The sequence below is a fragment of the Notothenia coriiceps genome, unplaced genomic scaffold, assembly GCF_000735185.1.
Source record: "Notothenia coriiceps isolate Sejong01 unplaced genomic scaffold, NC01 NC01_scaffold00037244, whole genome shotgun sequence".
NCBI classification, from domain to species: domain Eukaryota; kingdom Metazoa; phylum Chordata; class Actinopteri; order Perciformes; family Nototheniidae; genus Notothenia; species Notothenia coriiceps.
In genome coordinates this window covers 21,704,353-21,729,619 of record NW_011369945.1, presented here as the reverse complement: position 1 = coordinate 21,729,619, position 25,267 = coordinate 21,704,353, and the positions used below count along the sequence as shown (strand labels likewise).

Below are 25,267 nucleotides of genomic sequence, written 5' to 3'. Positions count from 1 at the left end.
TTTAAAAATTGATCTCTCTTTGTCTTTTTCTCTCAGCATCAATGTGATGTCACCTTAACCATTTTTTCAAATTGTGGTCAACAGTTAAATGCCTAAATGTGTTTGTGTGTGTGAAATCACTTTAGCGATACATCTTACAACTGTCTTCGGGAAGTATAGTTTCACACATGTTGAAATATTGAACTGCCAGAGGTGTTTATTATAATTATTGCTAAACTTGCTGCCAAGAAATGGGAGATTGACGATGAGAAAAGAAACTTCTGGATCATACAAAAATATAGTTTGTTTTAAGTTTATCTACCCAGATAAGTGCCACACTTGAAAATGTATTAACAAATCACACAACAAATACACACAGTCACACACTTATGCAGCAACGAATGATCAGCAACAAAAACCTCTAACTGAATTCTACAGAGTCGTAATTAATGATTAAAACCACTTTAATATGGCCACATTAAAAAATTAGTTCCATTTGCATTTCATCATTTACATTATTTAAAAATAATCAAAATTCATTAAACCCTCGTTTAGTTTCTTCCTAGCCTTCCATCTCGTGCACAAACTTATCTCGTGCCCTCATTGGTCGTGTGTGTGTTCGTGTGTGTTGGAGGAGGGGCTCTCTAAGGAAGGGGCAGTGTAGTTTCAAGTTCTAGCGCACTCGAGCAGGTTTCTCCATTCTTACCTACCCTACCTTTAATCAGCATTGAGGCAAGATTACTACACTGCACAAAAAAATCAAACCCAAAATAACATAAATTAGTCAAATTAGTATGGAAAACCGTCAAAAAGATTCAGCCTTTCAGTGCAGCGGCTACAACAGTTTGGGCTTTTTGACCATTAGAGCCAGTGTTTGTGTCCCCGCAGTGTGCAGCATTAAACGGTTTCTGATAGTTTCACATTAAATCAATGTCCTGAGACGGACTCCTTGCAAACCTTTGTTTTGTAAATCTAAGAAATATCAGGCATGATGTGTTTTTTCCTCTGTGTATCTCTACAAATTGTCAGTTTGTTTCCTTTAGTAATAAGGCCATGATTTAACAACCACAGGCAAAGATACAGATTTCAGACCGATATTGTGTGTGTGTGTGTGTGTGTGTGTGTTCGGATTAACCTGTGCAGTTTGTACACACTCAGTACAATACAGAATATATGTTCTGTGGTACAAGTTGAAAGTGTTTTGATACAAAAACGGTTCCCAGGCTGGCGATAATGATTGGTTCCTGTGTCTGGGTTGGAGGTGACCCAGTATTAACCAACCCTTTGCTTCTGCGGAAATTAAAAACAACCACGATTGGCTCTCATCAGGTGGTTGACCAAATTGAATTATAGGGACATTTGCATTTTTTATAGCCTTTTTCCACTTTTATAGCTTTTCTCATGAACACCGTTTAAATCTCTTCAGCTCCACCTGGGCCAGGCTGCAACACCAGGTCTCATTAACCCTTTAGCTACGAGTTTGTTTGTGTAATCGGTCTCCTACTTTTTTCTAAGAAAAGGCAGATGCTTCAGAGTGAAGGATTGAAGGACATATAAAAGATGAAGGAGGGGGGAACTTTCACACTTGGCAAAGAAAGAGAGGAGCTCATGAAAGAAGATGTTCACACCTGAACACTGCCCCTCCCCTTCTCTGTTGCCCTTCTTTACTCTTTTATTCACTCTTTGCTACCATTTCTCCTACTAGCGTAAAAGCGTGGGAGGAGGTGTGTGTGTGTGCGTGTGTGTGTGTGTAGCGGAGACTTGACAACTTCCTCTCAACTTCCTGTGATCAGAGCTTGGGGGTTGCTGGGGGACAACCAGGAAATTACACACACACACACACACACACACACACACACAGAAAGTGGGTCTTACAAATGTTTGGAGGACTAAACAACAAACTTGCCTTTGTAAGTTAGTGAATAGCAATGCATTCAAGGAAAATACATATAAACCGTACGTATGTATACGTGTGTAAAATATATTTACCTTTAAATTGCATTAAATTACAGTACATAAAAGTAATACCCTCTAGCATCTGTATGATGCAATACATTTTACACTTTGTCAACAATGTAGGGTAGTTTACAATTAAACATTATACAGACACTTCTGTGCACAAGACACAAACACACTCCCAATCACATAGAACAACAAAAAAAGAGGAAGGAGGTGGCAGACTACCTCATATTTCACAATACATGCTGAGATTCAATCACTTAAAACACATATGCATTTAGGAACTTGACAATAATAAAGAAAGATGGATAAAGATGGTATTCCTTACTGATTTCTGACACTTAATCACACCCACACTTTTTTATGGCAGCAGATGGCCACACACACACACACACACACACACACACACACACACACACACACACACACACACACACACATTCATGTGAAGGGCACTGAGACAGTTTAGAAAGCCTTGAGGCTCAGTCTGAGCTTTCATTTCCTCTATCCCGCATAACAACCAACGTATACACACACACACACTCACACACGCACACGCACACGAGTACACACACAGACAGACAGCGGATGGTTCGGAGACTTTTGGTCTGCCCAGAGGAACTACAGATAGACAACTAGCTCTGAGAGAATTAATACAAAACCCATTCTGAATTCAAACCGGCCTGACCATTTCAGATGGACTCAACAATAATACATTTGCCTGATTCAAATTAAGTAGATAAAGTACAGAAATAACTAAATAGAAAACAATTCTACATATCCACACTTATGTCTAAAAGGATAATCCCAGCATTGGAATGATAATCAGGCATCAGCCAATCAAAAGGCAGGATCACAATGTGTTAATTTTTTTTGTAACAGTATAAGCTTTCACATTGAATTTACACAAGTTATATAAGAAACAAACAACAAGCATGGGGTTGAATGATTGGGTAAAGTCTAAAAGGAACTTTTGTGTTTTTAAAAAGTTTCAAGTTTCTGTTTTAATTGCATCATTCTCAAGAGCAGATGTAAAAAAAAATGCGGAAACTCAAGGAAAATCTATTTGATCCAGTAGGTAATACAGTTATTTTCTTAATGAATTTGCAGCTTTGAGGCCCATAGGCACCGTGATGTAAAAGGTGTTGGAGCCCCTACCCATCTCTGCAGTGTTAAAGCCACACACACATGCTTCTCTCACTCTTCTTCATCTCTTCTCACTCACTCGCAGACAGACAGTGAGCTTTCCTGTGTTAGGGGAAGTTGCAGGTCGTTGCGACATCAATGTTTGAGATAACAGCTCCTTAGCACACACCCCACACCCACCCCCACCACATACACACACTGGATGCAGTTGAAGACTGTATTTGTTATGTTTATTGTAAAAGACAGTACGAGTACTTTGGAAATAATTGTTATTGCAAATGTTTCCTGTCTTGTTTAATCAACAGTATATGGATTCTGCTACAGTAGTTAGATTGCACTTGCATGACATTTATATGAAACGTCACACCAAATAAAATACTAAACTGTAGATTGACTCCTTAAATCTGGCTTTTATGGTTTATAAGTGTGATTGTTTGAAAGCATACTCCAAAGAAAGTCTGTTTAGTTTTATGTATCTTGTTTTTGAATGTCAATCTGGCATTCAAGCTGCCAACTAAACATAGTTAACCTGAAATGACTTTGTTACTGCAGCATTCACATCAAACTGCATAGCTGCTTAGTCACAGAAAGAAGGCGACAGAATGCACATCGACCTGATTTGACATAATTCTGCATTCTCAACATGATAAAAGTGAAATCAATCCAGTGATTATCCGTCTCAGGGTGCTCTGGGTGATTTTATGGAGGACAGAGGAGCTGAGGCTTTGTGAGCGAGATGAAGGATGGCGATTATTCAGGGAATCTTGTCTTGACACGGGTCCTCTGACTGAAATATTGACAGATTGTATCGACCCTTAATCGTGGAGCAGACACTGGCATCCCTCTGCAATGCACTTTAGATAATAACTTGAAAAAAGAGAGCAAACTGAGCTATTTGAAGAGAGTAAACACCTGCTGTGGAAATGTACTTCGACATCAGTCTGGTTTTTACCAGCTTCTGACCTAAGGGCAGACACAGCAATAGACCTGATACGTCTAATACTGCATTTAACTTAATAGAACACCGGTATACTGTGAGCCTTTTTCAATACAAGGTCAAACGAGCCCCTTTGTGTGTCTGTTCCTTTCTTTAATAGTCTCTGCCATTTACTTTAACTCTCAAATGTAGAAATTAGGAAAGTAAAACACATTTATAGAAACTAGCAGCATACAATGTCAGAGCAATGATTTGGAAAAACATTTGATCTTTTAGAAGATTGTGCAATATGACCAATATTTGCATATGATTTCCAAAGACATTGGCAGAATTCATGGGAGAACTTTTTTAATAAATATCAAGTATGCTTTGTCTATCAGCTTGCCAGGCCTCATGAAAAGGTCACAATCGCAAAAGACAATGCTTAACACTCCCTAGCTTGCCTGTTTTGTCAGAGTGCATCTTATTCTAAGGGAGTGCTGAGGATAACTCATGTGACCTTAAATAGATCAGAACACCTTAAGTAGGTCAAAGATTCCCAAGTATTTCAGGTGTGGATCAGCAATAAGAGCAAAGGCATGTCAAGTTTAGTTCTCACACCCATCTAAGTGCTGGTACACCCTTAAAAATCCACACGCATACGCAAATATTCAAGCACGGGCGCGCACAAACCCGCGGAGTTTAAGGCTTTAACTTATCTAGCTGTTACTACACCCTAAATCCTTTCATCTCTTATTTTATACCCAGCCCCGCCTTCTGTCTATCCCTTATTTTCATCTCTTGTTATTCTTCTCTCTAATCTCTATGATCTACAACGCTGATGAATGACAAAAAAAAAAAAAACTGTATAGTGTGCTGCTGAGACAGTTTAATTTTTACCCCGTTCAATTTTTACTGTAATTGACAGCTAAAAGTGTCTTCTGCATGTCAGAAAATGTTTGATAGCCCTGGGGCCAAACCACAGAAAGCATATTGTTAAATATCTAAAATAGATAAGCATCAACGGGGAAATTAGCCAGAGGTACAACTGGCTTTTCCCCTCTATCTTCCTTTGGGCTATAATACTTGCCATCAATCATTGCCTGTTGTCTGATCGTTGTATTGTATGTATGCACTGTGCATTGTTGCAATAGCTCTGAAGTTATGCGTTATAAACAAAAAACTATCCTGGCTCTTGTTTATCCTTTGGGGTTAATTGAAACAGAAATGATCAAGGCTATTTCCTATAGAGTTTTCCAACGTCAAACCCTCTCACATCTGAGGTCTAATGCACTGTGGGGGAAATGCCTATCTGACCACAAAATGACAACCAAACCTGTTTAAAACTTTAAATACTGTATAATATAAACGACGGAGAGATGGGAGAGACTATGAACGCCTCCTCTCATTGTTGGCAAAGTAGTTATTGGTTATCTTTCAACCTGTCAAACCTGCATGTTTATGACTGCACATGTACACAGGCTTAATCCCTACAAAGAACAGTGACTGTGGGAAAGAAAGAAGGTACTCGGAGATAAACGGACAGACTGATAGTAAGAATGAACTTGGAAAGAGATAGTCATATTTACTAAGCTTGATGGGTTATACTGGTTAATATTTCACAGAAAAATGAACATCTATAAGTCACATCTTGTCGGCTTCTGTCTCTCTGCCAATTAAAATTGACAATGAAAGTGAAATTTGAGAAGGACAGAGAGACACAGAGCGAGGAGGTGGCACAGACGGAGAGAGGGAGAGAAAGAGAGAGAGAGAGGGGAAGGGAGAGATTTAGAAAGACAACCCAAAAGGGAAGAGACAGGAAGAGATGAGAATTCATTGCCTTAAAAGCAGCTCTGAGTCAAACACTGTGATAAGAATCAGACGGCACATGCACGCATGCACACACGATCCACCAATCCTTGCTTTGAACTTCTTTGGACAGATAAGCAGACAAGAGGTGTTCAATTACCGTTCACTTATGGTGTGTGTGTGTGTGTGTGTGTGTGCTCCAAACGGTGAAGTGTGCAAATCAGAGATCGAGAAACAGTAAGCCAGTGTGGGACAGGAGCAGGAATGAGATTCTTTCCACCTATGTGTCATTTCCTCTCTCTCTCTCTCTCTCTCTCTTTTCATGCATTACCCCTCTCTACTCTCGCCCTCATTTTTGCTGTAACAAGGCTTTCTATCCATATCTCTCCTTCTCCGTGCACCTACCTTGCTCTATCATGCTGTCATTGGCATATCTCCATGAAGCAATAAATGAAACCTTCCCCAATAAACGAAAACAGATTAATTCTGTCAAACACAGTTAAGAATAAACACAGCGTCTTGTGTTTCTTGCCATCTGATAACGTGTCACTGCAGCTGATCAGATGAAAAGCAGTCTGATTTGATAATCTACTCCACATGGAGCCAGTAGGGACTCAGTGACCTTCTCCCAAGTCACATCAGAAACTGACGACTATACTGAACCTGGTGCCCTTTTATTAAGGCTAACCACTTCTGTATTCATGGTGTACAACTCTGGATTTTTTTTTTCTGTCCTGTCCTACAGAGAAAGATGTTGGAGGCATTGGTCCCAGAGGGGTCTTTTTTGATATTGGAAATGTGTCAAGAGTTGATCAAGATAGGGTAGCTATAAGCACATAAGCCAAGGGTAGCAGGGCAGGGTGGCAAAGTGACTAAAAAACCAGGAGGCCCAGTTATCTCCCCTGTGATTGTCAGAATCCCCCTTACTATCGTCCCGGAGCAAGACATCAAATCCCCAGCAGTCCCAGGGGTGCTGCTCTGTAGCGGAGGATGCCATCTTAAGAGGAATTTCACTACAGGGGTTCAATGGAGAATCACAAAAAGCCTGTAAGCTAGAGTAACCAATGTTCCACACCTCACCACAAAACACTGTGGTGGCAAATTATCTCCCTCCCCCGCCTTTTGTCCATGTGGCACTCTCTTCTCTTACAGCCTTCCTCTTCCTCTCGCCTCCTATCCTATTATGGACATAGCAACAGTTGGGCTGTCAGGACGACTAAAGGTTTGATTCACCGTCCGTCGCCGTCTGAATGCGCTTGTGTGTGTTAGATAGCAGATAAGAGCCATGTATAAACAGCACTTGAAAGCAGAAATGTAAATGTTTAAAAGTCACGGCAGAACACAGACCATATCAAGATACCAGAGAGAGCAGGAGAGAGAGAGAAAGTGAGATTAAAGCAGAGTTCACGCCAGGAGAACTAGCAGGAGACTGCAGTGAGGACTCAAGTCAGACTCCAGTCATCAATAAAGCTTAGAGGAATTTAAGCTAGCTCACAGCTATATGTCCAAAAGCTTTAATCTCTTGCTGGATGTAAGGGAAGTTTAAAAAAGGATGACCAGTTTGATGCATTAGACTTCAGAGCATCAAGTTAAGAGTATAGCAGTATTCACTTGTATTCAGGTCATACTCAAAGGGGGACAGTTTTTCAAGTGGTCATACACCAGTAACATGACATTCACTTCCTTTTAAATACAGTGAAGGGTTTTCCCTGTGTTACAGTTATTATTGCATCATGTAGAGATTGAAAATGGTTTGGCAACGTATCATTTAAAACTGCTTTAAAAATGACATGATAACTGACATACCATCCATTGTATAATGCTGACAGCTTTCATTTACTGGTTTTACTTATTTAAAAAAGTGGGTCTCATAAGGGAGTTATACCTCATTCACACCAACGCAACTCCGGTTCAAGCTCCATGCTTTCCAGGTTCAGAATCGGTTCTTCGGTTTAGCTCCGGCTCTTTTCACACCGCCCAGAGTCCGACTGGTGCTGCGTCATTGCGTCATCGTTTGCGTCATGACGTAACCGTTTGCGTGACTGCTTCATAAAGCCAAACCGCGCGGAAACCCCTCACAGCTGACACCGACAACAAAAATGGCCGTTTGTGCTCCAGCTTCCTCTGTAACTCTTCAGAAGACCAGATTCCCAGTAGGAGCTGGTCTCTTCAGTCGACCACTGCTGCTTGTTAAGTTTCTCCATCGTTGTGTACAAACTGGATAAAACGCCAGCTTTTTGTTGTTGTTCAGGAGTTGATCCCGCCCCTGCCCCCGCCTCGACGTAAGCGTGACGTATGCGGTGCTTTTGCTCTAGCCGGAAAAAAAATGTTGGTGCTTGAAACGAACCGGATTCCGGAGCTAAGAGGCTGCTCCACTGCGGTGTGAACAGGAAAACCCGGTGCTTTTCAAGCTCCAGCTCCAAGCCGGCCCTGAAACACCGTTGGTGTGAATGAGGTATGTGTGAACTGGTTTTTAAAAAGGAACTTTGCTTTTTAAAAAGTTGTTGGACTCAAAGCACTAGCTCTCTCTTCCTTTTTCTCAACCAATCGGCTCTCTATCCTTGGTTGAAAATCAATTGGGGACCATATTTCCTTAGGAAAGCTACATGTTTCTTTTTGAACTTGATTATGTGGCCAAAGGTATTTCAGAATGAAGGTGAAGATGTTCTCTGCATGTTAGAGAGAAAGCCAGCACACAAACGTTATTTATTAAAATGTCACACTGGAGTTTAATTGGCTTTTTCCCCCTTGCAAATGCGCCTTTAACTTCAGTTCCAACGCTCAAAGTGAACCTGTAAGCAAGCTTAATGAATCACATTTGACAGGTTACTTGCGATAATGTCAATGCTTGCAGATTTTGTCTCAACAGTGTGTGTATGAGTGTCCATTCCTTTGAGTGTGTGTACATCCTAACTTGCGTGTTTGTTTGCAGGTGTATGCTTACAGTGTATACACATGTCAAATGAAGTGTGCATGTGCGCGCGCGTGCGTGCGTGCGTGCGTGCGTGTGCGCGCGCGTGTGTGTTAGTAGAAGCTCGTTAACCTCAGAAGTCATTACCACAGCCCTGAGGTTTACGCCAATTAGACAAAAATAAACGACAAGCGAAAAACACAACAGACGAATTAAAAACAAGAACAGAAAATAAAGTGATTACTGGGGAAAAATAAAGTGATAATTTTCGCCCATTTCAGAACAATACAAAAAGAGAGAATTAAAAGACAAAAGTGGTGAAAAACAACTGCTGGAAAGAAAGAAATGATTGAAGTGAAATTACAAAGTGAACATTGGATTGACTTGCCAATTAGACACACAAGCAATTAGCAAAGAAAGAAAAGAGAAACACTCCCTTATCAAAAGAAAACCGTACGTCCATCTGTCTTTGACATCACTATTTCAATGTAGTCTCTTTTTACTTTTCACTCCTTTTCTCAGTCTTTTTTTGTTTTTACAGCTTCACCCAGAGCAGACCAGACCACTGTACACACACACGAACATACATACATATTCCCATACACACCGACCCCTAAAGGGGCCTTTTTCCACATTGGGCCATATGGTGCAGACAGGCGCACGGAAACAATTCTCTAAGAACAACACACACTCTGCACTTACAAACCTGCCCCCACACACACACACACACACACACACACACACACACACACACACACACACACACACACACACACACACACACACACACACACACACACACACACACACACACACACACACACACACACACACACACACACACACAGAATGAATTGCGGCCTTGTTCAGTGGGGCACTAATGGCAAGGAACCTGCCATGGAGATTACCGCACACACACATATTCAAACACACATAAACACACAGAGGCCCAGCATTAAGCATTCTAGGGCACTTATCCATTAGAGAGGTTAGTTATTTTCCCCAGTCTAAAAGTAGGTATTCAACTTAATATTCCAACAGAGGTAGTTGTAAATCTGCTCCGTTAAGCAGATGTCTGCGAAAAGTTGGAAGTCTTCAGGACCAGAGATTGGAGCGACCAATTATGCTGGCTAATATAACTGCTAATATTTCACGTTTTTGGCATCAGACATGGGTGCTGTCAAAAAAAAACAATAAAAATAAAAGTTAAACGACATGTCTATCAACACCTGCTCTACGTTGGTAAAGTTAAATATACTAAATGTGCCAAGGAGAAAGTACTTACAGTCAGTAGAAGATATATCTCAAACCAGAAGTGATTGGCTATTGGTAAAGGTATGCAGTTTATCAAGAAAAAAACTATTTACTGTACAATTTCAGCATAACTCCCATGGACTGAGAAAGTGTTACGAGATAATTACATTTCAATAATCAAGATAAAACGCTGCGATCCTGGTTCAAAATGTAACACTGACCCTATGCTGCCTGGGCCGAAAAAACATATATAAATAAATACAATAATAATAATATATATAATAATACAATTGGCTGCCATCATCCTAAAATTCCAACCTTTAACCAACAAAACAACATGTGCATTAAAGCTGTGAAAACAAAACTCATATCATGACAACGGCAGCAGTTGTGAAGCAGATGACATGCCAAACGTAAGTGAATCTGAACTAAACAAAGCACAGATACTTCCTTATTAAGTCTGCCTTGAGATCATCATAACATAAACCTGATAGCGATACATTCAGTCTTGTATCTCTCTGTCTCCTACTCCAAGTTCAATACAGTGCTGTCTTACTTAGTATTTGGATCGATATGTACCTGGCTGCCAATGCTTTTGAAATAATGAAAGGTTATATTTGGCTTGAAAGAAAATGATTGTCTAATCTTTCAGTCGTGGCTTTATTTATTTTCTGTGAAAGTAATTACATATATTTATCTGCCAATCTCCCAACATCCCTTTTTCCTCTTATAGTCAAACATACAGCTGGTCCTCCAATAGACATAGCAATATGGAACGTTTCATGTTTCATTACTGACAATTGGCTCTGAAAGGATTCAAAAGTGTTTGTTATTGCAGTCAAACATCTCCGAGGGAATCAAAGCAGCTGGAGTCACGAACGTCCGATTTACCAGGTCGACTTACTCAGCTCTGATTCACTAAGACCCAATAAATGACTTGTGAAAGACTTTATGCAGAGGAAGAGAGCAACATAGAGTCATCTCACTTAAGAGAGAAACTTGCTTTCATAAGAGGAGACAGTGAACTCATATAATGTAAAGGTTACAGACCAAATTGGGTTTTTCACAAATTACATTGATTCAATTTTGCAAGTTACTTTTAAGCCAGAGCAAAGTGTAAAAAGAAAGATAGATATTCAAGTATAGCGTTTTTTAAGGATGGCTTACTGCATAGATCAGATCATAAACCTTTTTTAATGCAGTATGTTGTATGAGGTCTAGGTATTAAACAAAGTGAGTAGTTAACACAACCTCATATTTTTGATCACCTCAGTCAACACCTCTCTTCTTCCTCTTGGCAATGCCCGTTTCTTCCTGCTTATCTTCAAGGACAATTTTGTGCCCACATTGTTCCACACAGCAGCCTTCCGTCTGTGCTGGCATTGGCAGCAGTGAGACACACGCAGCAGTGTTCTGTGAAACTCACTGCAGCATGGTGACTGCCTAGCTTGCATTTGGATTTGGTGGGCACCTGGATCTGAAAAAAAACAGCCAGTTGGAACTATCTGTCGGCCCCCTGCTCCTCTGTTTGTGTTGTTCTGGCAGGTTGTGTGCTTCTGCCAGGCAGCCTGGCTGCTTTTAGCTGGTTGTGCTGGCTGCTAGCTGCTAGCCTGTCAGCTCCCAGCTGCTCCGTCTTTATCGTCTCGGGTAGGTGAACTGGTGCTGCCGAACTGGCTAACCACTATCAGCAGCGTCCTAAGCCTCTGCTTGTCTTTGTTGCATTTCCTCAGCAATGGACTCTGGCAGGCTAAAATCTTCATAGATTCTGAAAACATGTTGTAAAATGTAAAAGTAGTCCATAACAGCGACTGTGCATGTATAATTGGAAGAAGGCTGATCAAAGCCAAATAGTTGATGTCATGAATTACAAGTCAATAGTGTGATTTGCTAATTTGATTAAGATAACATTTGCAAGTACTGATGGTAAGGGCATGTCATCCCCAAGACAAACATGGAACATTGTGCTCCTTTAGCAAAAAAAAAAAATCACCGTATGAGTTTTTGTTAAACTAGCAGCCACATTTGAGCCGACTTGGCAATAATCTCTGCACCTCAGACGAGGCTGTGTCTGCAGAGTGATTTTTCCTTCCAGACATACCAGGAGCAGCACACAGCTGTATAGCTCACCAGCATATGGATTAAATAAATACAGTCTGCACAAAGCTTGTTAACACTTGTTCACTTGGCTAAAATACACTGTTGTAGCCAAACTGAACAAAAAACACACACCCACAGAGACACACGCAAGCTGCATACACACAAACAAAGAAAAGGAAGCCTCACACAAAAGCAGACATCCTTGAAGAGTAAATCTGTAGGTGAATGGGTGTAGCACAGGTTATGGGAGCAAGTAGTGACACATACACAGGTCTAATTGAGATATAGTCAGCTCCATTCTATTCTAATGGCACGGGAAGCTCATACACACGCAGACAGACACATGTTTATAGACAGAGGGAGAAAACTGAAGGATTAATAAGTGTGTGTGTCAGTCATTTACAAAAAAATGTATCCGTAACTAGTGTCAAGCAAAGATGTGTTTTCATTACTAATATGGCACTAAAGCTTTCTATCAGCAAAATGTAACTTTATTGGAGTCGCTTATACACAGACTCACACACACAGTATTGTACACATAGACTACACAGAGAGACACACGCACGCACACCCAGGCTTGTAGTATAATTCTGTACATGTACCTGGCTCTGTTCTCCCTCTTGCTATGTGGTAATTTGTTAACATAACCTGATTAATGGATTGTAACCCTAACTCTGTGAAAAACAGACAGAGAAAAATACCAAATTGAAGAGGTTCAGAAAAACTAGATTGGGTCCATTGCCACTGGTTTGCCCTGTTACCTTTGTTAATCTGGTTAATGGATTTTCGTCGTAAATGCTGGACAAAGAAGCATCCCTGAAACCTGTGGTGGAAAATTTGTGGCCAACAAATGCCAGTGACTTTTGGCTTTGTAAAGTTGTCCCCACGGACAAACTGAACAGGTCATCAAGAGAAAAGAGTGAATTCCAGAGTTCCGAAAACGTATCAATAAAAATGTCTGCTGCTTTAAAAAGGGACGCAGCACTAAGGCTCAATATGGTTTCCCACAGTTTGCCTACAGTGAGCCTTAGTCAGCCATAGCAAAAACTAACATGCAGTTAATGTTAGGTTTTAAATCAAATATAACCACTACTTTTTAACACCTATTTCATTTACAATGGGTCTGGACAGAAATTGTGTGGTATTTACAATTTTCCTTCATTAGTGTGGTGCCCTTAATAAATCTGGCTATACTATATGACAGCTGGAGGCTAATATTGGCTAACAAGCCCCTGCAACATTATACAGACTGAATATAAATCACAGAGCAAATCAGAAGCCAAGTTTGGTGGACTTTGCTGAGTGTCTGCGCATACAGTCCAACACTTAGTTGACTGTTCCATCTAAATATGAAGCAGGCCTGCTCCATATATGGTTGCCAGATTTGACAAAGTTTGCGGCTGTAAACTTAAAGAATGAGCTCCAATTAGTATTACTGTAGAAAGCTTTGGGACATAGGCGCCCCATGGACATGGACCAAGGTAAAGTCATTCAACATGAATTTGGCATGAGTCTGCTGAGGTAAAGACGTTGTTGGGTGGGGCAAATGTTACTACTAGCATTAACTTCTCAACATTGAGGGACAACTTTATTAGGGATTTGTTCTACTAAGTACTAACATACGACAACAATTACAAATGTGCCAAACACATAACACCTCTGCAACTGAGGAGTTACCTTGCATCTCACATAGCTGCAATGTCACTGGTTTGAAATAAGCCAATTGACCTTTTTTGCATGTTATACAACATTTGAACCATTTCAAGTCTGACGCTACACTTTCATCTTTCCACTAAAGATGAGGGCCAAAACACATTAAGTGAGGAACATGACGCACTGCTGCTGTTTGTTGTTAAAGGTCAACAACTCTTTCTTTGGCTGCTGAAAGCATGGGAACTCTGTTGGGTGTAAACCAAATGGACGATTTGGAAGGTGGTTGCTCATATACTTGCTTGAGAAAACTGAAAGAGTAACTACACAACAATGTCTGCTGTCTCAAAGTCATACTTTCACTTTTTTGGCACCTCACAGAAAACAATACAGAGCCACAAACACACACCAGTCACTCTGATCTTTGATTGATTCTATGCCCTTTAAACAAGTGGATCATTAACAAACCAGAAAATTAAGTCATTAATTGCCATGACAGCTTGTGACACCTCCTTTATTAATCTTTGTCGGCCTAATTAATAAGCCTTAATTGGAATTAATTAGAATAAATCGTTGTTTTGGATTTGGGGGACAAAGAGAAGAGACCTGCTGTGTGTGTGTGTGTGTGTGTGTGTGTGTGTGTGTGTGTGTGTGTGTGTGTGTGTGTGTGTGTGTGTGTGCTAATAGCGGTACATCCTGTTGTAAATTTGTAAGTAAGATGAGCTCAGTCATTAGACACACAATATGAAACCATTTGCACAAAATCGGTCAACAGGTTGTTCATACATACTCTTACATACACTGAACGCAAAATGACACATTTTCCACTGAACCATGTTTAACTGTGACGTAACTGTGTGACAGGAAGATTCAGCGCAACACTGGAAGAAAGACATTGAGAAGAATAAAGAAAGAAAACACAACATCTACTAACAGAAAAGAAAGAAGAACACATATGGATTCACTTTCTCAGAGGAGCTAAACTCATTTGTGGGGCACTAGATCACATCACATCTAAACTCCGGATTGTTTGAGTAATGTGTGTGTGTTTGTGTTGTTTAGCATTTGAGTTAAACTTGCTTGTGGGCCTGACTGAATTGTCTCTACTCAACATTCCTCAGTTTTCAAATACTCTGAAAGAAAATCTGCCCTTGTACTAGCACATCAAAGACTACGTAGAACCACAACACACACATATACCGGTACATACAAGCCTGCATTCACACACATGTGTATATACACAGCTGAAGGCATGCAAACATGGGACACACATGCATAGACACAGTTGGACACACACACACACACACACACACACACACACACACAGACCACAGCTAAAAGAATCAAGCAGCTCAAAGCAATCCGCCCTGCCGAACAGCATCACCAAGCAAAGCCACCACACCACATAATGAAAAACATACATAAACACACACACATACAAACACACACATATATTCCCGCACTCATATTTACAACATACGCTGGACCATATACTCAAGCTTGCACTCATTTGTAAAGAAAAACTCTACGATAACAGACATCCAAAAAGACTCAAATAAAGGCAGCTTTGAAGAAACAGACTGTTACCATGGAGTGATCATGATAATGAGCACAAATAAAAGTAAGCAAATGAAGCTTCTTGTAATTAATCTTAAAGAGTTTGTTCAATTGACACAAGAAATTCCAACGTATTCCTAATGGCCGAAAAGGTTCTTTTACATATAGAGATAATAATAATTCTCCTCTTCTGCCACCATCCCAAAATGAATTAGTATACATTTCTTTATTTTTTCAAATACGCTGAAATAAATATATTTTTCTAAACAGCGTCCAAACAATCTCCTCCAAGAAACAATACGCCAGTTACTATGCATGATAAGTGGACAGTTTCACAATTTATTTTCGGCAGAAGCAGTTCATAATGAAAAGTGCAGAGACAGCAAGAACAAAAAGACCGTGTTTGTGTGTGTGTGAGAAAAAGAAAGGAAACAGACGGAGAGCACTTCAGTGTGTGTGGTGACACAGGTGCAGGAGGATAACGCAGCAGTTGTGCACATGGACAACTGATGACAGAGGGAAAAAATTGAACCAGTCACAAACAAATTGTGTGTGTGTGTGTGTGTGTGTGTGTGTGTGTGTGTGTGTGTGTGTGTGTGTGTGTGTGTGTGTGTGTGTGTGTGTGTGTGTGTGTGTGTGTGTGTGCGGGTGTGTGTGTGTGTGTCTTGGCGGGTGTGTGTGTGGCTTGAATGCGCAACTTTAGTGTATATATATACCTGATCCAGCAAAAGAGTAAATGACTCCATATACAGAATAGCTTGCATTACGCATACAAATATAGGTAGCTTGTATGAGGTATACAATATTTCCACAGGCACATTGAATATTCACACAGCTATAGTTAGAATGTACTCTACACCACAAACCACAGCAGCTTTGTGCACACACTTACATAATAGCCTCCTCTACTGTATGTATTTGCATTTCCTGTAGCACTTAAAACTGTTTAGAATGCATGCAGCAACAGAAACACCGGGCCTGTTCACTTCCAACACTTAAGTTGTCGTGAAAAGATTGATTTCTTCTCAGTTAAAATAAAGCTCTACATTTGATTGCGGGCCACAAAAAGCTTCTAGTTTTACGTCACCATGCTGTAATTGCAGGCTCAAAATCACCATTTCCAATCAGGTAGGTTCACACCTCTGGTATTTATCCACATGACTACCCCTGCAGGTACAATTTAAAGTTTTTGCAAGGGGAAATAAATACAGTTATGCTAGAGAGGTTCACTTAGCAAGACACGGCTGCTAACAATTACTTACATATTTTTGCTTTATGTGCATGTGATCCTACCCTACCAATTAAAACAGCTGACCAAGTTGTAGCACTAAACTTTACAGAGTGTAGGGATCTAATGAGCTCTGTCCCTAATGAGGTTTACTGAACCGGGGTGCAGCGAATTAAGCACGATGGACGAGCAGGTAATGTTTGGCTCGGAGTCAATTGCTCCATAATGTCAAAGTCATTCTTCACTGGATAATAATCATGCAAACTGTTTTCCACCCTCACAAGAACAGCAGCTAACACACAGTCACTTCCTCCGACAGTGATGACTAAAAGCAGCTTTTCATAATGCTTGTCACAGAACCGTTGCTCTGCATAAACGCCATTATATCAGCAGTTGTTTAGTCTCAGTAAATTACCCCCCGTACCCATTCTAGCTCAAGGAAATAACGCTGTTCTGCCGAGCAGCACGAGACGGTGGAGTCTTGAACGGAAGAGATGCTTTTTTCATCTCAACAAATGAGGCATGGTGTTTTGTGTTTATTTATTATTTATTATTTATTCAAAGTCATGACTCACTATAACTAAACAAAAACAAAAAACACTCAACTAAGCACACACTAAAAAAATAAGTAGAAACCAACCACAAACATATCCATATTGTCAAAGAAAACAATAGTAGGTAAAGTTGTAATTTATTATTTAATCTACATTAATCAGAAAATAAATTCTAAAAATTAACATTAATGTTTATGCTTGATCATTTTATTGATTTTACAGAAATAAATCATTTTTTAAAATAAATTACTCGTGACCTACGAATCTAAGAAAAATCTGATAATATAAATGAATGACCATGAATCAAATATATTTTTTATGTAATAACCACCCAAATTACTGAATTTGACTGAAGCATTAATGTGATGTATAGAAATATACGATGGTAAATTATGCATTATTTTGAATTCAATATACAGTAACTGTATTAATAAATGTTAAATAATAAAGTTCTACAAATGATTTGAGATGGAAAGGATATATCGTAAATAACATTGAGTGATTCACACAAACTGGATTTCAATCTTTTTGTCTTACCTCTGCTGATCATCAGGTTATAAAAACATCATGGCGGACTCCTGGCCTTGGCATCAGCTCTGAGGAAGCGGCTCGGTCCGTCCAACAGTCCGGCTACTGGCCCTCTGTACTCCACACGATAATAAGAAGCAGAAACCAGGCGGCAGGCCCAACTAATAACCCTCCATCTCTCTATCAGGTCCACCGAACTCCACACAGGTCCGTGAACATCAGAGCAAACACTTTTCAGCTTCTTTGACTTTTGTTTAGGAAGGTCTTACACTCCACGTAGCAGCGGCTACCTTTGCTGCGGGGCTGTGGCTCCTCTTATGCTCAACAGCTGGGCAACACAGCTTTGAGTCTGATCAAGTAGATCCGTTTAGGGAGGACTGTGTAGGTTTTTGCTGTCCGCTCTTTTTTTTCTTTTTCTTATGGATCTGGTTTGAACCCTCAGTCACGGTTGTCAGAGTCCAGCGTCCCCTTCACAACCTGGGGAATGACAGAATGACAGATAAAGTTAGGAACAAGCACATCGGCACAGTTAACAGAATCATACCTGAGCCAGGCTTCACACATTTTCTCCATGTTTTACGTGTACGGGAAACAATTTTGTCCACAGTTAAGACATCCAAATTGACTGACAGATCAAAGGTACACAATGCATAGAAAAAATATGTCGTGCCCTGTCGAGACCCCAGCCAGTCAAAGTCTCTAATTGTACCAATTTTGTTTTATCACCATAGCTGACAGCTGACAACGCCCTTCACATGTGAAGATTGCTTAAAGGCCCCGGGATAAAACCAAGCCACTGATTATGTATTGTAAAACTAACAAAACATGTGAGTCATTGACAAGGGAAAGCACAACCGTCCTTTTTCAAATAAGGAAACCTCATTTTCCTTGATTCTTTTCTCTAAAATCTGCAATTAACAAAAGGAATGTGTTCGAAAGCTGCTAACCATCTGTCTTTTTTTTTTTTTTAAACATGAGAGCAAGGTCACACACAAGGAAGTTCAATTAATATCAAATGCCTCTTTACAGCAAGGCTGTGTCTGCGTGTTAAAGGGTGGGAACATTATAGACTTTTGTTCATTCTAAGAGCAAGTATCTATAAAACAAATACTCTGGTAGTGGAAACCATCTCGGTCAGCTAAAAATACTTCAAATGTTGTATTAAGTGCAATGTAAGCACAAGTAAATTGTTGACAATAATAATACCACAAGGAATTAATTCACACGAGAAAACAATTAAGAGTCTGTGGTAACAGCAGCAGCATTCATTTTCTATCTTTCTCTGCATTTTGTTAGTAATTATTCATGGTTCTTCAATATTGATTGCCTCATGGATCGGAACAAAGCAGTCATCAATGAGAAATGTTCAAGAATTGTTATAAAAAAAAAGTTCAGGTATCAAATACCCAGAGGCTGTGACCGTTGACAATTTGATTTTCTTTATTTGGTAATTCTAGTGTTAAATGTCAGACTCCAGTTCTCAGTTCCCCCTTTTGTTGCCCCAACCACAAAATCACCCCACCCTCTCTGCCTGTACCACTCCTCTCTCTCTCTCTGTGTGTGTGCCACCCCTTCTTCTTTCCATCCATCTTGCTTCTTTCTGCCTCTCACCGCAAATCTAAATCTGAGTCTGTACTTACACAAGCCGTTTCCTCGGGTCAGTCTCACTAGTGTGTGTGCGCATGTAGGTGTGTAACAGAAAGAAATCCATACACAGGCATACGCACGCACACACACACACACACACACACACACACACACACACACACACACAGGCATACGCACGCACACACACACACACACACACACAGGCATACACACATAAATCAGAGCAGTCTATATTTGGAACTTGTTTCTTCCATGCTAATAAAGCCACTGTTTTGTCTTCTTTGTTATTCTGAAACTTTGCATATTAAAACACATTTTCTTAGAATTTAAGAGAACTGTGCATTTTTATATTTTTTTACTTAAAGTAGCTCTATTGCTTATTGGCTCTAAACATAAAGAAAACAAGCAAAGAAAAGAGCTGACATAAAGCCAAATTAAGGGCTGTTGTTCTTAATTTCCCAGGATACCTTTTAAGTGGTTGACCTGCTCCAGTGTGGTCCTCAACATGCAGTTCTCTAGTTGGTACGATAGAAAATGAAGCTTACCAGCCATTTGACTGTGTACATATTTTATTATGTGCTATTTTAAAGGAAAAGACAAAAACACGATGACTGGCTATCAAAGTAAGGCAAATGATGAGTCATTTGTGGAATTATGACTCGTGTAAAAAAAGTTTCTCCCATCTTGAAACAATATGTTAAAACAGTTTTTGTGAGAGCATCTGATATTTCACTGCTTTAAAGAACATACATGATAGCCAACGCACTGCATGCAGACACAGAAACACACAAAGATCATACTCCTTCATTATGATGTGTTGCTACTGATCACACAACACATGCTTCCGGTTATTACAGGATTGAACCACATAATAGCATTAGCTGTTGAGCATTAGCAGCTGAGAGAAAGCAGCAAAGCTTTCTTCGATAACCAAAGAAAGAAAAAGAACAACTGGAGGGGACTTACTCATTAGTAGTACTCACAACAGGAATAAAACAAGGGAGAGAAGTTTTCTTTTTCTTAAAGAGTGAGTGTGACTACATATTTTCCCCGTGGAGCTCTGACTCAGTGGAGCTGCTGCTTACTCATTTGCTCAATCACTCTTTCCCTGCCCCTCTGTTTTTCTCCTTATCCTCCTTTTTCTTTATTTTCTCCACAATGACTTCTCTTTTTTTTTCATTCCCCGTCGCTCTCACTGTTACAACCCTCATTTCCACATCGCATGTCCATCAACGTTTAACTCTGCGTCTCATGTTTCCTCTCCTCCATCACGCATCTTTCCCATCCATCCATCACTGAGCTCTGTCATTTTCTTATGCTTCTTCTGTCTGTTTTACCAACTGTCATTATGCTGAGATCTCCCCCCCCCCCCCTGCCAGCTCCCTCTCCCCATTCAACAGCCACCCTCCCCGCCCCCCCTTTGGTCAGGACCCCCCCTACACGAAATGGTGTGGTCGGTCCGAACTATAGGACCGTTACATTGTCCAGACAGGTTAGGATCTGCGCCACTAGCCGGTAGACGGGAGGTTATGGAGTGCGGGGGTTCCTAGGGAATGTTTGTTTTTCTTTTCAATTTTGGGTCCAGCCGAGGAACTCCACACTCCGCTCTGTCTCAAAACCACCCACCATTCATTACGGGCCTGACGTACATGATTACACACAAATAACCCACTCCACTAACTTCTCCCATCGCTCACCACACACAGAACATGTATCATCCAACACACACGCATCCAAACAACACCACGCATCCGAACACACACACAACACACACACACACCACACACACACACACACACACACACACACACACACACACACCAACCACACACACCACACAGCACACACACACAGACACACACACACACACACACACACACACACACACAAACACACACACACACACACACACCAACACACACACACACACACACACACACACCACACACACACACACAACACACACACCAAACTCATATCAATCATTTTTACCATGAAAAGGCTTTGTACTGATCTTTTTTGTTTCTGATTTTGTTATTGCTAAATGCTGTTTCAAATGACATGGTGGGTCAAACTAAATTATACATTTTTTATTCTCATCCTTCATTTATTTTTCAACAAAGACAAAATTTGTTGTCTTGTAAAACCTTTTTCATGCGTCTTACTGCGTTGTTAAATGCTGATGTCGACAGAACGGGGGTGTTAAACTCCATATCCACCAATAAAGCACAAAGGAACACATTGTTTATATTCAACCTCAACCCCTTTACATCTGAAGATTGATTATTTTTAGTCAGGGGTTTTTTTTTTTTTTTTTTTGGGCGGGTTTGGGGTTTTGGGGGGGATTCCAAATTCACCAATGGTGGTCTTTCCATGTGCTAATAAATTATTATCTTGTATCGATACCAAAGGAACAGGATCTGCAAACAGAAAGGCAGATAAAAAGGACCTTTTCTCTGATGTGCAGTGTTGTTTTGTTTTTAGATGTTAAGTTCCACATTCCCATCCATTTCCTCAATGACGGACAGGGAAACCCACATGTTCTATTCAAAGGCTACATATGAAAACTAATGGGTTCTATTCAGTTGTTTGATGTTTGTCTTAAAAAAGTTACGGTGCCTGATGTCAGACAGAGAAAACCAGATTCTCACAAGCCAGTCACACAGGAATCTCTGCGAATAGATATTTTTTACCAGGATTTAGCTTAGAGCGATCCAACACAGACAGTAACAAACTAATTGACTGCAAAGAAAACAAATCTGAAGCAACCTATGAGTTACACTAGCTTTATGGCTGCATTTAAAGTTATTGTTGTTTTGGGTTTGCATCTACCTCAGCTTTAGTTGCCAAATTTCATACGTCAGCTAGGGCAAAGTTTAATAGCTAAACATATTTAAAAATGTTCTAAAAGTTCTTAATTGTTTGCTATTTGTCGGTAAGACCAGGAAGACTCATATTGAAGTTAGAACACAAACTACGGTACTCCTGGAATAGAAACTGGAAGGCAGAAAAACTTTAAAGAGGAGGTCTCTTTTTTTCATCTGTTAACCGTTACTACGCGAAAACGGATTCAACATTAAACCCTGAATACGAAGCAAGAGAGCAGGCAAACGGAGAAGGAGATACATCTGTTCTTCATTGCTTCCTTTGGAACACGCTATGAAATAAACCAGGGAGCCTTTATAATGTTCCACAAATAAGGCTTGAAATGTACAATCATGGAGCTTAAAAACAAAGATAAGGCCAGAAAGAAACTGTGTTGTATTGTTGTATCAACAAAGTTTTCTAGTACGGATGTTGCCAAAACGTTTTCTTCTCTTTAAAAAGACAACTCAATCATAGTAACCCCGAAGGTGCGACTAATAGTCAGTGTCAGTGAACAGCTCCTGTTGTTATGACAGCTTTCAGTTCAGTGGACTGCATGGGAAAGAAAAAACATTTCAACAATACCGGTTTTTTTATTACCTTGGCTGGAAAATACTAACCGAAGATAGCTCCCAGCGCGAGGACATGTCAGAAAGCGGAGCCCACTGTAAGCAGCTGACATAACTGCTGATGTCCGTGTTCAAACGGCTGTTCTGATGACTGTCTATGTCACACACATAATAATTTTATACTTCTCTGACAAATTCCTTTTGACTGATCACTCAAATTCAGTTTAAATGAATGTTGGGCTAAAATGAATTGTTCAATAAATCGATTCCACCCATTCAGAGAATTCAATAATGTAGGTCCATTTTTAAAACTAAAAAGGCTTAATTCCTTGAAGTCAGCTCATGAGAATATCCTGGAACAACAATAAAGAGAGATGCAGAAACTCCCTCTATTAAGTGTGTTGTCATGACAATAAAACAACATCAATCAGAAACCTTGAATATAACCAGATGCTTTTTGAATGCTGCTTAAAGATAAGAGTGGTCTTTTTTTAGTAATGTAAGGAGACGCCCAGGGCTTTCAACTTGTCTGACACAGACGACGTGCAAGTTACTGTCACGATGTCACTTCCCTCGTTTAGAAAAAACAAATGTTCCTCTTTGCCCACATGGGACAATCAAAGGAATGGCAGGTACACTTCTGGCCTGTGGAGTGTGAAGGCCTATATATGCTACTAGATTTCTGAAGCTAAGGCATTCTTTCATAACACTCAAATATGTTTTCACTTAGTCCATTAGTCAACTAACGGTAGTATTGATTTATTTCTTGGATATTATTTTAATGTCTGACATGACCTTATTTCCGAGAAAAGAAAGGCTTTTTAATGATACTAGGATTCACCGATCTGTTCTTTTTTTATTTAGATTAAATCAACGATTTGGTAGTCAACACATCCCTTTAAGAACTGTATATTAGTCTAGAAAGGGCTCTATAATATGTTCCAACAATGCAGGCCACTAAGGAATTTTTTACTAACCTCTCGTTTAATTAACGGTTTTATTAATGCCAAGTTTTGGGGTATATATGGGACAAATTATAGACCCTTTATAATCTAAACTCAAATCTCAAATAACAACCTTAATTGGCCCCCCTTTTTGCTATTTCCTCACTCTATATGGTGAAATAAACCTTATTTATAAAAAAAAAAAACTACAACATTGGGAGTCTACATTCTGAATTAGTTGACATGCTTTGTCACTCGCTGGATCTTCTTGCATATTAGACATTGCCGTTCCTTCAGGTGTTGGGAGGTAGAAGAAGGATTAGGCCACCCCACAGTCACGGACAGTATTTCAAATTTGCCTTGCTGAACGTTGTGAACGTCCCCACCTTGGATAGCAGCCAGGAAACCAGGAGCTGCACTAAATCAACACGGGGACGTTGATTTTGACTTGGCTCTCCACGACTATAGGACCTCTAATACATCAAACTAAAATTAATGGATGAACAAACTTTGTTCACGCGGTAGTTGTAGGCGGTAATGGAAGAACTAGTGAGCTGCATTAAATCAACGATGTTGATTGTTGACGCGTTGGCTAGCTGATCTTTTCCCACAATCGGAAAACAAAGCTACAGCGCTGCCACGAAACGCACACTTCCAAACCATACAGCTCACAAGGTTCTGCCAAGCACATCTGATTAGTTTTAAACACGTACACCATGCACACACACCGCGTTGTGTGGGCACGGTTTGGTGTGTTTCTGTCAGGGGTAAGCTCAAACATTACGTCAGTCACACGCACGCACATCACACAGACATGCTGATACACTGTGCACACACTAGTCACACACTTGCTAGTACAAACTCTCGCTCTCATGTTTTACACACACACTTTCCGCATCCTGGAGAATCGGACGTTTCCTGCAAGCAGCCGACCCCTGACGGGAAAATGTCTGGGACAAACTTAAAACACACACACACACACACCCACAACACACACACACACACCACACACACAACACACACACCACACCAACACACACACACACACCACACCACAAACACACCACACACACACACACACACACACAACACACACACACACAACAACCACACAACCCACCACACACACCACACACACACACACACACACACACACACACACAACACCACCACACACACCACAACCCACAATGTTGACTTTATATCCTTTCCAGAGGCCTTCTATCTGCACGCTGGCCAAGTTGAAGCAGCTATCCCTGTTGATCACAAGCGGGAGCCAAGACTGGGAGGTATTAAAGGCCTCAGTGATGTCGCAAGGCAGCGCTGGACTCAACTGCCAAAAATCTAAACTAAACCAAATATGGATCATAAGCAAGTCGCGTTGTTTTTTTTTTTGGTAATGGCAGTAATATCACAGCATACATAACATTTCTCCATGTGTCTCCAATTCAAAGATACTTAGTAGTCGTCAACTTTTCTTTGATATGCTTCTTCTATTCTAGCTACCAATCTGATCAAAGGACCTGAACTTGACAGCATACTTTCCCACTTTCTTAGATGCAGTAAGGAATTTCTTCCAATGTTGCATTGTTGACTTTTGCAAGGAAATATTAGATTCCTTGACTAAATGCCATAGAGCTGCTGATCTCCTTCATAAAGTCAGGTTTATTATTCAGATGCCACAAATGTAACC

General features: G+C 40.3%; 1 protein-coding gene across 1 annotated transcript in view; it reads right to left on the bottom strand.

The window, feature by feature from the left end:
- Positions 1–25,267, bottom strand: part of LOC104965416 (zinc finger transcription factor Trps1-like) — a 74,246-nt gene that overhangs the window by 21,743 nt on the left and 27,236 nt on the right. The window contains exon 2 of the mRNA XM_010794372.1: positions 17,598–18,065. Within this exon, the coding sequence (XP_010792674.1) occupies positions 17,598–17,610 (13 nt within the window). The 5' untranslated portion in view covers positions 17,611–18,065. The remainder of the gene's footprint in view (positions 1–17,597; positions 18,066–25,267) is intronic.